This window comes from Somniosus microcephalus, chromosome 27 (genome assembly GCF_052327205.1).
Source record: "Somniosus microcephalus isolate GS21.2 chromosome 27, FLI_Smic_1.0, whole genome shotgun sequence".
Taxonomy (NCBI): Eukaryota; Metazoa; Chordata; class Chondrichthyes; order Squaliformes; family Somniosidae; genus Somniosus; species Somniosus microcephalus.
The window spans coordinates 17,160,565-17,177,256 of record NC_141013.1 but is presented as its reverse complement, the minus strand read 5'-3'; the positions used below and the strand labels follow the sequence as shown (position 1 = coordinate 17,177,256).

The following is a 16,692-nucleotide window of genomic DNA, read 5'->3' as shown; positions in this document are numbered from 1 at the left end:
GCAGAGTACTGTGCATGACATGTTCCAGGCACAGCCTCCCCCAAGAGGATGGCTACTCAGGGACAAAGGCTATCCTTTGTGCACCTGGCTCATGACCCCGCTCCGCGCGCCCAGGACCGCTGCTGAAGAGGCCTACAACGAGAGCCATCAAACCACCCGCAACATCATCGAGCTAACTATTGGGGTCCTCAAGCAGCGGTTCCGCTGCCTTGATCGCTCCGGAGGAGCTCTCCAGTATTCGCCGGACCGGGTCTCCCAATTTGTGGTGGTTTGCTGCATGCTACACAACCTGGCTATCCGCAGGACTCAGGCACTGCCACCTGACGTTGGACCAGCACCTCAGGAGGAGGAGCAGGAGGAGCATGAGGAGGAGGAGGAGGAGGAGCAGGAGTACGTTCCCAGGAGGGAGCGACCAGGGCCAAGGGCCGCACGACGCCACCTTACTACACGGTACTTCTAAGCCCCCTGTCAGGGAATGGCCAGGGGCCATGAGGGAAGATGAATGCAGCCGCTCCGCAAGCCCTCAGCCGGCGAAGCCAACAAACACTAAGAAGAACAACCATGGAGACTGCATGAATAAAGATAATTTTTTATTACACAAAAATGAAAAGCCCTTCCCACATGAATCCCCAAAAACAATAAACAGGCCCCACAAAAAGCCCAACAAACGACCCACTCCCACAAACTGGGGAGGAGTCACTCCACCTTTCTTCAAACCGGGCCTCAACGTCGGCCTAACGCAAAAAATAAGCCCTCCAACAACACAACCATGGGCAAAATAAAGATGGCCACCGCCATATAAAAGGAAAGCTGCCCACACCCTCTACTGAGTGGCCCGCGAGGGCGAGACCTTGCCCAGCCTTTTGCCTCCCCTGCCCGGCCTGCTGCTCCTTCGCAAGCTCTGCCCAGTGGCTGCTGCGAGGCTGGGGGAAGGCGCCTGAGGCTCAGATGCACTTCCGCCAGATGCCGCTGGGGGGCGGCCTACACGGCGTTTGGGCCTCGAGGGGCCGTCTGCTGAGTGGCGCACCTGAGCCTGGCCACCATCAGCTGCAGCCGCTTGCCCTTGACGCCCCAGTGGGGGAATGGCGGCGACGGATGGCGCAATGTGGGCCAGCTGGCGTCTGGGATGCGCTGGCTGGTGCTGTGGCGCGGTGGCACTCGGCCGGGCCCGCACTGCAGGATCCGCAACAATCAGCCGAGGGGCGGCTTGCTGGGATGGTCCAGCGCGGCGGCTGCCCTGGCGATGCCTGCCTGAGACAGCGCGTGTGGCAGCAGTGAGTGCCCCTGTGGTCCTGGTGTGCGCGCGCATCACAGCTGCCAGGGTCTTGACGGCATCAGTCAGCATGCGGCCACTCGCGGCAGTTGCTGCCCCGAACTCTGGCACACTGGTCGCCAGCGACTCGATGGCCTCAGGCATGCGCCCCACCACGCTCATGAGCTCCGTGTGGCGCCGGTCCGAATCCTCGGCCATCTTATCCAGCTTCCGCACCTCCTCCGAGGTGAAGGTGTCCGGACTGGAGTCGCGACTCTCCCGCTGGGGAGGAGGGGGCCGAACTAGGGGACCCTTGCCGCGTTGGTGGCGGCGAGTGTGCCGATCAGCAGCACTCCCCTCTGATCCTTCCCCCCTTTGGGGGGAAGGCCGCGGGCCACGCGCACGGCTCCTGGGTGGCTAGACGCCACTGGTCCCAGAAGCTGCATTGCCCTGCGACAGTTCCTCCAGGCACTTGTCCAGTGAGGAGGTGTCAAGCATTTCCTCCTCTCCTGCGGGACGTGACTGTTCCCCCGAAGGTCCGGCTTGCTCCTCCTCCTCCTCCTGGTCGGAGGTGCTGTCACTGGCAGCTTCAGGGTCGTGGTCGTCACCAGCTGAAAGCAGGAATGCACAAGAGTAGCTTCAGAGTGAGGAGACGCCGTCAGCGAGGGAGTTAGGACTGGTGGCATTCAGCGCATTGGTGGGACAGTGGCAAAGGAGGTAGCTCGGATGGGCCAGTGCAACGCGCGAGGGCCAAAAGGCGAGGTCCTTACCATTGCCGGGCAGTGGAGGGTCGGATACTCCGCACGCTGTGGGGACAATCACACGGGCTCCCATGAGCACACACACGCGCTCCTCCAGCCGAGTGAGCTTCTGCAGCTTGGCGCGGCCACCCCTGGCACGCGCCTGGCGATTAAACGCTACTTTAGCCTGCAAGAGAAAGGACGGGCTGTAAGTGCGCAGTGAAGCCCTGATGTAGTGTGCACTGCCTCCCATGGTGGAATAGCTTGGACAGAGTGAAGCCCTGATGTAGTGTGCACTGCCTCCCATGGTGGAATAGCGTGGACAGAGTGAAGCCCTGATGTAGTGTGCACTGCCTCCCATGGTGGAATAGCTTGGACAAAGTGTAGAGTGCCGAATGGCCATGTGATGCTCATGACTGTCCCAATGCTGCTGGCTGAGGGCTGGTCAATAGGACTTTCAGCTCCCTTTGCCCATCATGTCAGGTGTACATGCAAGAATGAGGAGGAGACTGGAAAGGCTACTCACCTTCACAATCCTGGTCAGATCATTGTATTTTTTACGACATTGTTTGTGGGTCCTGGGGGCATCGCCGGTGAACGTCACCCTCTGGGCGATCTGCTTCCAGGCTTTGGTGTAGTCGTGGTGGGTTGGATTCCTCCCACTCTCTGGGAACGAGATCTTGCGCCTCACCTCCAGAGCTGTGACCATTATGTCCAGATCACCCTCTGAGAAGCGCAGGGCACGCTGACGGGCCTTCTCTGGCGTTGCCATGACTCCCTGGGGCTGAGCAGCAGTGTTGAGGCCTCTTTGCAAGGCTGCAGTGTGCAGGGCGTGGCAGCAGACCAATTCGTCCCTTCCCCCTTTAACAGCTGGTCGGCGCCACGGGGTCTGCTGTCAGTCCAAAAATGACCGCACCCGCGCTGCGCCCCGCCTGGGCGCTATCCCTCTGGACCGCCGGCTTAGCGCCTAAAGATAGGAGTGGAACGCCTCTTTTAGCGCTCCACCAATCTCTTAGGGCGAAGCCACTGAATTTCCGGCAACGGGGCGCTACTTTGGGGCGGGCGCTAACTTCGGGCGGGCGCTAAGGTTAGCGCCCCAAAACTGTCTATACTGAAAATCTAGCCCCTAGTCTTCTTCACGCTTTGATCATACTTAAACTTTCTTCTACAAAGTAGAAATCCTGTCTTCTAAAGTCCTGGCCAATATTTATCCCTCTCACAACATCACAAAAACAGATTGTCTGGCCATTATCACATGGCTGTTTGTGGGATCTTGCTGTGCGTAAATTGGCTGCTGCGTTTCCTACATTACGGCAGTGGCTACACTTCAAAAAATACTTCATTAGCTGTAAAGCCTAACTCGCACCAAGTCCCATTCACCCATCACCCCCTGTGCTCACTGACCTACATTGGCTCCTGGTTAAGCAACACCTCAATTTTAAAATTCTCATCCTTGTTTTCAAATCCCTCCATGTCCTCGCCCCTCCCTATCTCTGTAACCCCCTCCAGCCCCACAACCACCCCCCCCCCAAGATATCTGCTCTCCTCCAATTCTGGCCTCTTACGTAATTTTAATCGCTCCACCATTGGCGTCCATGCGATCAAAATAATTTCTCCATTATTCATGCAAAGGTTATTAAGCATGAATTTATTTTTATTGCTGAAAAAAGTTCATGATTTAACTGATGGTTTATAAGCATGAAAATTATCTTTCACAAAACAGTGATCTGTGAGATCCAGGTGACATATTATGAATGCAGACAGTTTTCACTCAACAGTAATCTGCAGCATGTAAACTCCAACAAAGTTACTTGTACAAGATATTAATGAAGATGTTAACTTCACTTTTTGTATTTCAAAAACACAATCTGGAATAGTTCACACAAATACATCTAAAAATGAAAATCTTACATTTATACAGTGCTTAATCACAACTCTCTGAAGTTCCAAAATGCTTCACACACAATGAAGTGCAGTAACTGTTGGTATGGAGGTAAACATGGCAGCCATCCCACAAACAGCAAGCAGGTGGCTGACCGGTTAATCTATTTTTGGTGGCCTTGGTTGAAGAAGAGATGCTGCCCAGAACATCGGAAAAACTCCCTGCTCTTCTTTGAATTGTGCCATGGGGTCTGTAATGTCCACCCTGAACCACTGGCACAGGCAGAGGGAGCCTTGGTTTACTGTCTCATCTGAAGAACAACACTGCGGCACTCTACTGCATGGAAATGTCGGGCGAAATGATGTAGCCAAATCCTAGAGAGGGGCTTGAGCCCACAACCTAATAATTAAAACAGAGCTTTCAATTTCTCGAAAACTTCACTCAAAAGGCAGACTGAGCTGTCCCATTGGAGACAACAGAGACCATCTGAATGTGATTCAGGACCTTGCCATTTATACCACCTTGTAGAGATTTGACAGTGGCTGGCTTTCCAACATGCCTCACTTCATGCCCCGTGACCCCTGTTCCTACCCCTCTCCAACAGGTCATGATATCCTTTCTGAAGGAAGGGGTGTAGAATCCATATATGACAGGATCCGAGCAGGTGTGCAGCAAGGCAAATAAAAACAGTATGTGATTGACGTATTCTGGCACATTCTTCAGTATGTCCAGCTTGAACCAGTACCACAGTCCGAGGAGGTAATACGGGGTCCAGCAGATGATGAAAGATACAACAATGACGATGGTCATTTTAAGGGTTTTCATTCGTACCTTCAATATGTATTCATTTTGCCTTCTTGATATTGTTGCTGCAAAATAAATCTCACTATCAATATCTCAGCCATATAAACATACAGGTTGAAGTGAGATCATTTCAACTGTTTCGACACTATGATTACAATGTTAACCTGTTTGCTACTACAGGAAACTCTCTCTTAATCGGCAAAATTCAGGAGTAGGTTCAGGTAAGTTTTACGATATATTAGTGGCCGTGTAACCGGGGTTCCTGGATCTGTGGCTGTGTAACCGGGGTTCCTGCACCTGTGGCTGTGCAACAGGGACTCCTGGATCTGTGGCCGTGTAACCGGGACTCCTGCACAAGTGCCGTGTAACCGGGGCTCCTGCACCTTGTGGCCGTGTACGGGGCTCTCGTAGCTTGGTAAGTATACCTCTCTGTAATCCGGACTTTTTGATCAACCGGCACCACGCCGGTCCCGTCGGTGCCGGATAAGAAAGAGTTTCCTGTGATATCTTGAGCAATTACAGTGCGTTAGATACTGCCCTTTCAACCCAATCTGCATGAACAATTTTACAGTTCCTTGTTAGAGGACCACTCTTCCTCACCAACCCTACTTTTAGTTGGCCTCTGACAGCCAGTTCCTGAAAGGGTCCTGGGGTCCCCATTGCATTAGAAAGAAAGAAAATGGTGGTGCTTCAAGAGCAATCAGCATCTCTTCACTGGCTCTGGATCCCAACGCCCTGTCCTCTGATCCCTGTCCCATAGCGCTCCTAGCTTGCTACATGCCGGAAGCACCACAGAAATATTTAAATGAGCTTACTATGAATTATTATATCAGCTGATGTGGGTGCAGGTGCACACAGCCCTTGAGCAGCAGTGGTCCTCGTGTCTCTGTACCAGGACTGCATTCTCTGCCCCATTAGTATATAAAACACAGCTTGAGATGAACAGATAAACACCATATAGTGCATAGAATAGAAACATAGAAACACAGAAAAATAGGAGCAGGAGTAGGCCATTCGGCCCTTCGAGCCATTCAATATGTTCATGGCTGATCCTCTATCTCAATACCATATTCCCGCTCTCTCCCCATACCCCTTGATGCCTTTTGTATCTAGAAATCTATCTATCTCCTTCTTAAATATATTCAGTGACTTGGCCTCCACAGCCTTCTGTGGTAGTGAATTCCACAGGTTCACCACCCTCTGAGTGAAGAAATTTCTCCTCATCTTAGTCCTGAATGTCCTACCCCGTATCCTGAGACTGTGACCCCTCGTTCTAGACCCCCCAGCCAGGGGAAACATCCTCCCTGCATCCAGTCTGTCTAGCCCTGTCAGAATTTTATATGTTTCAATGAGATCCCCTCTCATTCTTCTACTCTAGTGAATACAGGCCTAGTCCACCCAATCTCTCCTCATATGACAGTCCTGCCACCCCAGGAATAGAGAACAACATATAAGGGCAGGGGTTATGAAGATGCGCTTCAGGTGAAAGCTATGCCTGCCATGAGCACATAGTAAGAAGTTGTTGGCACACTCCTCGTAAATTGCTGTCCATCCATAGAATTACATAGAACACAGGAAGCTGCACAACTGCGGAGCAAATACTCAAACCTCACCTCTGCTTTCCTTCACCTGCTTACTTATTTCCCACAGAATCCTGGTGTAACAGATAATCATGACAGTGAGGGGTGTGACATACAGGGTGATGAAGGTGAACATGTTGTAGAAGGTTTCATGCCAGTGTTCAGTGAAGCTCCCATAGGTCACGCACTGGGTGAAGTTCATGCCGTGGACATTCCGCACCTGAAAAATGAAGAGCTGAGAAATGGGGAGGGGATGTTACTATTTGTAGATGCTGCTCTTGACATTAATGTGTTGTTTGTGCCGAGTGGGTATGAACTGTAATAAGTGATGTCAGGCTGCGGGGAGTGGGTGTGAACTGTAGTAAGTCATATTAGGCAGTGGGGTGTGTGTGGGGGCTATAGTAAGTGATTCCAGGGTGTGGGGAGTGTGTGGGGGCTGTAGTAAATGATTCCAGGGTGTGGGGAGTGTGTGTGGGCTGTAGTAAGTGATGCCAGGCTGTGGGGAGTGGGTGGGAGCTATAGTAAGTGATGCCATGCTGTGCAGAGTGGGTGGGAGCTGTAGTAAGTGATTCCAGGGTGTGCAGAGTGGGTGGGAGCTGTAGTAAGTTATATTAGGCTGTGGGGAGTGTGTGGGGGCTGTAGTAAGTGATGCCAGGCTGTGGGGAGTGTGTGTGAGCTGTAGTAAATGATACCAGGCTGTGGGGAGTGTATGTGGGCTGTAGTAAGTGATGCCAGGCTGTGGGGAGTGTATGTGGGCTGTAGTAAATGATGCCAGGCTGTGGGGAGTGTATGTGGGCTGTAGTAAATGATACCAGGCTGTGGGGAGTGTGTGTGGGCTGTAGTAAATGATGCCAGGCTGTGGGGAGTGTATGTGGGCTGTAGTAAATGATACCAGGCTGTGGGGAGTGTATGTGGGCTGTAGTAAGTGATGCCAGGCTGTGGGGAGTGTATGTGGGCTATAGTAAGTGATACCAGGCTGTGGGGTGTGTGTGGGGGCTGTAGTAAGTGATACCAGGCTGTGGGTGTGTGTGGGGGCTGTAGTAAGTTATATTAGGCTGTGGGGAGTGTGTGTGGGCTGTAGTAAGTTATATTAGGCTGTGGGGAGTGTGTGTGGGGGCTGTAGTAAGTTATATTAGGCTGTGGGGAGTGTGTGTGGGCTGTAGTAAGTGATGCCATGCTGTGCAGAGTGGGTGGGAGCTGTAGTAAGTGATGCCAGGCTGTGGGGAGTGTATGTGGGCTGTAGTAAATGATACCAGGCTGTGCAGAGTGGGTATGAGTTGTAGTACGTAAGAGGATGAGCATGCAGCCTGAATATGGCTGTAGTAACTTTAAAAGCTGCACACCGCAGTCCATCCCCTAGATCGCATACCTGAGGAGCTGCCAGGAGCATGCTCGCAATCCATGCCATGGAAAGCATCAACTTGTTCCTGTGACTGGCACTGGTAAAGCTGAATGGGTCCAAGATAGCCGAATGACGATCCATACTGATCACCACCAGGACAAGCGCTGACGCGTACATGGCAAATAACTTCAGGAAGCTCAGGGCTTTGCATGCCACGTTGCCTGCGTACCACTGAATGGTTATGTTCCAAACTGCGTCCAGTGGCATCACTAAAACAGTCACCATTAGGTCAGCGATGGTGAGGCTCAGGACCAGAATCCTGATGTGCGATTTTCTTCTTTTCTTGATGACGCTGAGCAGAACGGCTGTGTTGCTGGACATGGACACGACGAAGAAACAGAATGTCACAATTACTCGGATTCTGGCTGCCACAGTGAAGGCTGGAGCTATCCAAGGCTCCGGAGGAGTGGGGCTTACATTGGACCATCCGAACTCTAAAAGAGGAATTCTTTCCGACTGATTAGTAGATGCCAATGAATCCGTCATTGTCTGTGGGAGCAAAGGATACTAGAAATAACATACAGTATTATCGATTTGTTTTCACCTGGCACAGAGCTACAGCATAGGCACATGTCTGAATTTCCGCTATAGGCTCCTAGTGCAAGAAGCGCCAACCCAGGATGACTAAATAGGAAAACTTACCCCATATAATTTGCATTTTCTGTTTTTATATTTCAGATTTCCAGCATCCGCAGTATTTTCTTCTTGTTCAAAGCTAATGTTATTGGCCCCTTGCTTCAGTGATGTTGGGGTCGATTGAATGAACAAGTACTTTTGGCTCAGAGCTTTGTGCGGTGGCAGCACGTGTCAGGAATTTGGGTGCACAGGTCCATTGGCCTCTGCATCCGCATCCCCGCTAGGCACTCCTGGTGTACGGGGCTTGAACTCATAAAATCTGTTCTTTCTTGGCAATAACATTCTCGAAGTGAGCACTTTTGTTTATTGAAAAAGTTTAGGTTTATCTGAGGTAGAATATCTTTAACTTACCAGGATGCCATTATTAGAAATTGAGAAAAATAGCCTATAATTCACCTTTTCTCAGGTGGCACTGTCAAATACCACCCCTGCCAGCCATTAGCCCCGCACTTAAATATTCCTCCCTCTTCAATTATTGACCTTTTAAAATTTTTATTTCCGGTCGTACAAGACTGCTGGCCTTAAAAGCTCTGGGCATCAGATATTATCTTTATGTCTGTGTCTTTTTTTCTTCTCCCCCACATGGCAGCTGTCTTCCATTCTGCCAGCGCAATTCACACTTCATCTCGAGCCATCCTTTGTTTCTTAACCTGTTCCATTACCATCTCCTTTTGCCTTGAATATCTCTTAATGTCTCTTAACCTCTCCTGCCTTCTATCCTATCACAGACCTTCCCTTCTGTTCTTTCATTCCCCTCCCCCCTTTCCCAGCCTCTTCACTTGCTTAAAAATCTGTTCCATTCCCTGCTTTTTTCCAGTTCTGATGAAAGGTCATCGACCTGAAACGTTAACTCTGTTTCTCTCTTCACAGATGCTGCCTGGCCTGCTGAGTTTCTCCAGCATTTTCTGTTTTTATTTCAGATTTCCAGCATCTGCAGTATTTTCTGTTTATAGTTTATCTTTATGTGATAGGTATTCTATCTCACTTATTTCATATTGTCCCAGTGGAATTGTACTCAAGTTAGCGCCATTAACAGATGCACAATGAGTGAAGGGCTTAAAAACGTTAACGAAACTGAGCAACTACTTGTATCTGCAACATTGTTATCTCATCAAATATAATCACTGAAATCTGTGCTGTGATCCTTTCCATGACACGCTGCTGTTTGTAACTATTGTCAGATTTCTTTCAGCATTAGCAATAAGTAAAAGCCACAGGCCTAGAAATTGGGTTTTGGCTTAGCCAGGGCTTTAGCGCCGGAAGTTAGTGCCGGCGCTAAGTCCCCTGCGCGCGCCAAAAATTCAGTGGCGCCGTGCCCAAACGGCTGCCGGCGCTACTGAAGGGTCTTTGCGGCGGTACATCGGCGCTAACTGCCGTTTCGCGCCGCAATTCCGGCGCTGCGGCACCCGATGCGGTGCGGCAGGCTGGGGACGTGCAGGCCTCCTCCTCCCGTTAAGGAGGAGCTGCCTGCACCCGGCCGCGGCCCGCGCAAATCAGCTTAAAAATGAGCCCGGCACCTCGGACAAGTGCCGGGCTTGCATCTGTTCCGGGGGGGGGGGGGGAGAAGCCCGGGGAGGGAGCTGCGGGCAGGCGGCCGGCGGGAAAGTGGCCGGCCGCCGCGGGGCCTTTAATGCGCCGGCGCAAACTGGAGTAAGGCACCTCTGCCAGAACGTTGCTTGCGGCTGCCACGGGCGAGGCGGCCGCAACTCAATTTCGGAGTTCGGGCGGGTTACCACGGCAACCGGGACGCTGCGCACACCGATGACGTCATCGGTGCCGGCGCAGCGCTACCGGTGCAACGCCGATTTAGGGCCCCAGGGAATTTTTAAACTGGCCATAACTCTGGCGCTAGTCCCTCTAGCGCCTCAAAAGCGGCGCGAAGGCTAGTGAATTTCTAGGCCACAGTGTTTGACATTGAACTGGGAACTATGCTACCATGTGATTCTTAATACCGGTTTTAATCTGTCTGTATCTTAATGAGATGCTGAACATCTCACTATAGTTGCCTGTTGCTAAGGGTGCAGTGTCCATTTAAAGATCTGACTGTTCACCGCCACCTTTTGAATGTTACATCTGTCAAAGGCACCGAGGGCATCATGATTTAATGTTAAAATTAAAATTTGCATTTGAGAAAATAATGTATTGTAACACAATGAATAAAATGTGATCTAGCTCCGTGGAGACCTCTGATATTTGTCATCACCTTTGCTTGTTTGTTTAGTGGACTGTGTTGGCTTTGTGGATTTGAACTGGGCTTTTATCCTAAATGGAACAAGTGGCTGCAAATGCAGGTAGTCCTGTTCACCAGCATTAGAAATAAGCAACTATTAATTAAGCATAGCCACTCAAGGCTTACATCATACAATATCTTTAACTGCTCATCGCTTGCTGATCCAAACACATAATTAAGGGGGAGCAATTTTTAGTGGACATCGTTTTGGGGAAGAAAAGAAACAAATGACTGAAAGAAAGCCGTCCTTTTAATTAATTCATTATATATAACATCCAGTGACAAATGGGAGATAATTGAAGGCAGTTAACAGTGCTAATATAATCACAACCCTTTCATTACACCTATAACTCCTCCCAGTCTGACTATCTTCTCTGCTTCTTAATTACCACACACTGTTAACTACATCAAACTCGAAAGGAGGGTGATAACCAATTAGATAATGTTATTAAGGCAGAAGTTCTAGCTATTTTCTTTCTGATGCAATAGCTTTCTAAGGGATTTTGGCTAATTTGTAAAATCAAGCCTGGTTACTATATTAGGTTATTACAAAAATGATTAATTACAGTATCAGTTATTATCAAAACATTGTTAAACTTGAATCACAAATTACAAGAGTTACTATATTAAATTATCACAGCCAGTAATTCAATTACTAGATGATTACTACAGCGAATTGTTATAGAATTAGATAACTGTTAGTTACAGCGTTAGAATAATCAAAAATAGATACGCTTTAATTGGATTGAATAGTCACAGCATTAGATTATCAGATTGCCAGTTACATTACTGATAATTGTAACAGTGAATAGGTTACTTTATCAGATTATCACAGTTGATAATTACTCTATTAGATGATTATCACAATGCATAGTTCCAGTATTCGATCATCACAATGTACTGTTACAGTATTAGATCATAATGCAAATTACAATACCAAATACAGTTACTTACAGTGAGCAGAGCGAACCCTTTCTGGTAGATTTCAGACACCTAAACTTTTCTCTGTTTTCCCATCCCAGTCATTATTTAATTGTCATTCCAAACAATAACTCAGAATGCAGGGCTGAAAGTCTCTGATCTGTGAACCAATAGCACAGAGTACAGGCTAGAGGTTCGAAGGAAAGTTATTTTTATCAGCTGAAGAGATGACTCAAAAATCTTTCTGTGTCTGTGTGCTGTCAGTTCAGCCTAGTTCCTCCCTCTTCCATGTATAAGCTGTTGCCATGGATAAATTAACACATAAAAAGCTGGGGGAACATTTATGCAGGACCACAGCAGTGTTTTATGGTAGATTTTTAAATTTCAAGTGCTCTTTGGAAGCTCATTATTATGAAAATAGTGCCCAAAGATGCTTTGATCCAAAAGAAAGCACATTTTCTACCTTTTGCTTATTCTATTCTGTAACACTGAGCAAGCGAAATGAGCCAGCTATGACTGGAATTGGTCAGTTCTGGGTTAATTTGTGATTACCTCAATTGTCTCCAACCCAGACCATTTTAGGTCCAGGCTAGCCTTGCCCTTTAAAAGTGGCATGTGTACAGAGGAGCAAAGTGTCTCTCTCCATGTGCACACCACTATTTCTTTAGCTCATTACGGGTTTAGTAGATGGCAGATGAACAACTGCCTTCTGTGTAGTTGATGTCACAGCAACATTGCTAAGTTTTTTTTTCCTTATCAGCTGATGGATTGGGGGTGGGGTAAAGGGTATCTAGTGGCGGTCTAGTCAGGGTCGCAGAGTCCCTCGTGATCCACTATGAGGCATCTAATACTTGGCAGTTTAATATGGTACATTTGGATATCTAGCAGCCCAGTAAAGATGCAGATGATTCCTGTGGTCTGCTATATTTTTGTTTTTGCTTTGTTGCAATCCATACGTGTCTGATCCCTACTGGCCAAAAAGTGTCAGGTTCCTGCTGATACCTGGCAGTCTAGTGATGAGTACACCCTATTGGTGCAGTGGTCAGTGGGTGTTCCAGCTTGTGGTCTTTTGTGGTTGTACAATTTATCTGCAACTTAAGAAAACATCAAAATAAAGCTTATCAACTTAGATTAGAATAACATCGGCCGGGGAGATGATGCACTCCAGTCTCCGCGGCGCCCACCGATCTCGGAAGGCTTCGAGCGTGCCGGCGGACACCGCGTGCTCCATCTCCAGGACCACCCGGGCGCGAACATGGCCGCGGAAGGGAGGCAGGCAATCGGGCCGGATGGCCCCCTCGGTCGCCCGCTGCCTGGACCTGTTGATGGCCACGCTGGCCAGGACCAGGAGCAGTCCTACGAGGAGGTCCTCCGACCCGCCCGCTCCCCTCCGCACCGGGTGACCGTAGATCAGGAGCATGGGACTGAAGTGCAGCCAAAAATTGAGGAGCAGCCCCTTTAGGTAGCGGAACAGGGGCTGCAGCCTCTCGCATTCCATATAAACATGAAATACGGACTCCTCAAGGCCGCAGAAAAGGCAGGCAAGGTGTTCCAGCTTGTGACTCGTCAGGAGCATGTGTGTAATGATCAGTGGCCTAGCGGAGGAGCTGAATGTTTTCAGACTAGAATCCCGGCCGTGACTGCCTGGTAAGGTCATCTGGACAGTGGAGTGGATTCTGTACCTGCTCCTTAGACCAAAAATGGGGTGGAGGTATCGCCCAGGTTATGGGTGGAAGAGCAGTGTTGCTGGATTTTCCGCTGATTTTGAGGGGAAAAAATCTGCTCAGGTCCTCATCAAATAATCCACAATGAGCCACAAAAGTTTCCGCAGGGAGAGACTGTAGTGTATGTACCTTTAAGGGCAGAACTACTTTTTACAGCTCCTGTATACTGTAGTACCGGCAGTGACCACACCTGTATATAAACCCTGAGTAGGGATCTGTATGTTTAGTTTTAGAGTAACCCTCATCCAGTAAATACCTGTTGATTGTTCCCTGCAGTCTCGTGTCTAGTTATTGAAGGACACACAACATCAAAATACACGGATCTAACATTGGCGACGAGGCAGATTCGAACCTACCTGCAACTCTGCATTACCTCCCAGGGATTCGCTCCTGGAGAACAGTGGAAGAAAGTTGAGGCCAGAAGCGCAGGCGTCGACCACGAGCAACCGCCCAGTCATCCAGCAGAGATTTGAGCATCGCAGGGGAGGCTGTTGAGAGCTGGGCTTGGTTCTCCAGTCACGGTGGTCCAGCGAAACGGGCTGGCAACAGGTACGGCGCAGACCCTTCCCGGACAGCGGCGGCTAGAGCCGACCGATGGCACAGAAAAGGCCAAGCAGCGTCGATGGGATAAGAGAGAGGGTAGAGCGCACAGGGCGCAGCCGGTGTTCAGGACCGAACGGCGTCGATGGGAGAAGAGAGAGAGGCGCGAAGGAAAACGCGCAGAGCGCAGCCGGTGTTCAAGGGACGAGCAGCGTCAGCGGGGAAGAAAGGGAAATGCGCAGAGCGCAGCCAGTGTTCAAGGGCCGAGCAGCCGCAGCGGAGAAGAAGGGAGAGCGTGGGAAACGCCATTTTGAGCCGCAGCGGAGAAGAAGGGAGAGCGCGGGAAAATGCCATTTGAGCTGCAAGAAGAAGGGAGAGCGTGGGAAAACGCCATTTTGAGCCAGTCTAACCACACCCAGGGATGCCGAAGAGTGGCAGTATCACAGCGTTCGACAATGAAGTCGAAGATTGGACGACATATGTCGAACGCATAGAAGTGTACTGCAAGGCGAATGAAGTGCCAGATGAGAGGAAAGCGCTGGTATTGTTGAATTCCATGGGTGCAAAAACTTATGGCTTACTGCGAAACCCAGTAACCCCAGAGAAGCCAGTGGAAAAGGATTTTGGAAACACAGTGTCACTCCTACAGAACCACTTAAACCCCACACCGCTGCTGATAGCAGGAAGATTTAAGTTTCACAAAAGGAACCAGCATAAAGATGACAGTAATGCTGAGTATTTAACGGAACTGCGCAAGCTATCGAAACACTGCCAGATACTTTAAGGGACAAGTTTGTGTGTGGGCTTCAAAGTGAAGGAACCCAGAAACGGCTTCTATCAGAAAAGGATCTTACGCTGGACAAGGCTTTCAGCATGGCAGTACCACATGAAGCAGCCGCACAGGGCGCTGCAGAGATACAACGGAGACCGCAAGAATATGGCACAAATGAAATGTCATACGGAACAGTAAAGTGCTATCGCTGCGGCAGAACAACACACGACCATAATGATTGCTGGTTTAAGGACAAAGTGTGCAGACAGTGTGGAAAAGTAGGACTCATAGCAAGAGTCTGCAGGTCGGGAAAGAAAACCAGCAGCAAGAAATCTCCACAGGAGAAGTACAAGAAGGTACATAAGGTGACGAAGAGTAGTTCAGATGAACAGAAAAGTGATACAGACTCCGGAAGCAAGGAGCTGGGTTGTCTGAAACTACATAAGATGATCCAAATGGAGGATCACCAAACTATCTGGGTCACGCTCAAGATAGCTGGAGTCCAAGTGAAAATGGAATTGGACACAGGATCAGCCCTAACAGTCATAAACCGAAGGGACTACAAGCGGCTATTCTCACATATACCCTTGAGAGATACAGAGATTGGCTTGAAGACGTACCCGGGGCAAAAAGTCTACCGCAAAGGAAAAATAAGGGTGAACGTTGTATATAACGGTAAGGAAACACCAAAAATGGACTTATATGTATTGCCAGATGGAGGACCACCACTACTAGGACGTGAATGGATCTGGAAGATACAGCTAGATTGGCATTCCATACAAGCACTGGCTGTAGATGCCAAAAAGGATGACGACGCCACACCTGGACAACTGTCAAAAATGCTAACTGACGCATAAGAAGTGTTCCAGGAGGGACTTGGAACACTAAAAGGCATAACAGCGATGATCAAAATAGAGGAAATGCAAGGCCAAAGTTTTTTAAGGCCAGACCGGTGCCTTATGCGATCCGCCCAGCCGTCGAAGCAGAGCTGGAAGGTTTGGAACGTTCAGGAGTACTGTCCAAAGTGGACTGGAGCGAGTGGGCCACACCCATCATTCCTGTAATGAAGAGGTCGTTGAATAATACGCCTGGGGAACCAAAGAAAGTTCGCATCTGTGGGGACTTTAAGGTGACAGTGAACCCAATCCTTCACACTGTACAATATCCGCTTCCGCGGATTGAAGATATTTTCACCTCGCTATCTGGAGGGAAATGCTTCACTAAGATTGATCTGGCCCAGGCGTACCTGCAAATGGAGGTAGAAGAAGCCTCGAAACAGTACCTCACGATCAACACTCATAAAGGTCTCTACCAATACAACCGGCTGGTGTTCGGGGTAGCATCAGCTCCGGCTATTTGGCAAAGGGTAATGGATCAAGTCCTGCAAGGGATTCCAGGGACCCAGTGTTATTTGGACGACATCCTGGTCACGGACGAAAATGACAGTGCTCACCTTGCCAACCTGGAGCAGGTGCTCACTAGATTGAAGGAATATGGGCTCTGAGCAAATCGCCACAAATGCGAGTTTTTCCAGAAGCAGATCTCGTATTGTGGCCACGTTATTGATGAAAAGGGGTTACATAAGTCCCCTGAAAAGATTGAGGCAGTAGTCAAGGCTCCAGCACCAGAAAATGTGTCACAACTGAGGTCGTTCCTCGGGCTGGTGAACTACTACCATAAGTTCTTGCTGAATTTGTCTACAGTACTACACCCACTGAACACCCTACTGCAAACGGGGGTACCATGGAAGTGGAATGACGAATGTAAACGAGCTTTCCAGAAGTGCAAAGAATTGATCACATCAAAAGAGGTGTTGGCTCATTTCAACCCAGCACTACCAATTCGGTTGGCGTGTGATGCATCACCCTATGGCATTGGAGCGGTGCTGTCGCACAAGTTCCCGGACGGCTCGGAGAGGCTGGTAGCCTTTGCGTCTCGGTCACTAACCTCAGCTGAGCGTAACTACGCCCAGATTGACACGGAGGCCCTCAGCCTAGTGTGGGGAGTGAAAAAGTTCAACCACTATCTGCACGGGCAGAAGTTCACCTTGCTGACGGACCACCAACCGCTTGTCTCCATCTTTAATCCAAAGAAGGGTGTGCCGGTGATGACTGCGCAACGGCTACAAAGATGGTCCCTTTTTCTAGGGGCGAACCAATATGAAATCGAGTATAAGGGCACGAAACAGCATGGAAACGCTGATGGGCTA

At 49.4% G+C, this 16,692-nt stretch overlaps 1 protein-coding gene across 2 annotated transcripts in view; it reads right to left on the bottom strand.

Moving 5' to 3' along the window:
• Positions 1–3,620: 3,620 nt before the first annotated feature.
• Positions 3,621–16,692, bottom strand: part of LOC147100014 (gonadotropin-releasing hormone II receptor-like) — a 50,502-nt gene continuing 37,430 nt past the window's right edge. Inside the window, exons 1-4 of one of the 2 annotated variants that reach the window (XM_085968580.1) lie at positions 11,481–12,340; positions 7,628–8,149; positions 6,292–6,493; positions 3,621–4,743 (exon numbers count right to left, since the gene is read on the bottom strand). In XM_085968580.1, the coding sequence (XP_085824706.1) occupies positions 4,316–4,743; positions 6,292–6,493; positions 7,628–8,146 (1,149 nt within the window). In that variant the 5' untranslated portion in view covers positions 8,147–8,149; positions 11,481–12,340 and the 3' untranslated portion in view covers positions 3,621–4,315. Of the gene's footprint in view, positions 4,744–6,291; positions 6,494–7,627; positions 8,150–11,480; positions 12,341–16,692 lie in introns of those variants that run through there. The other variant, XM_085968579.1, reaches the window with a different exon arrangement.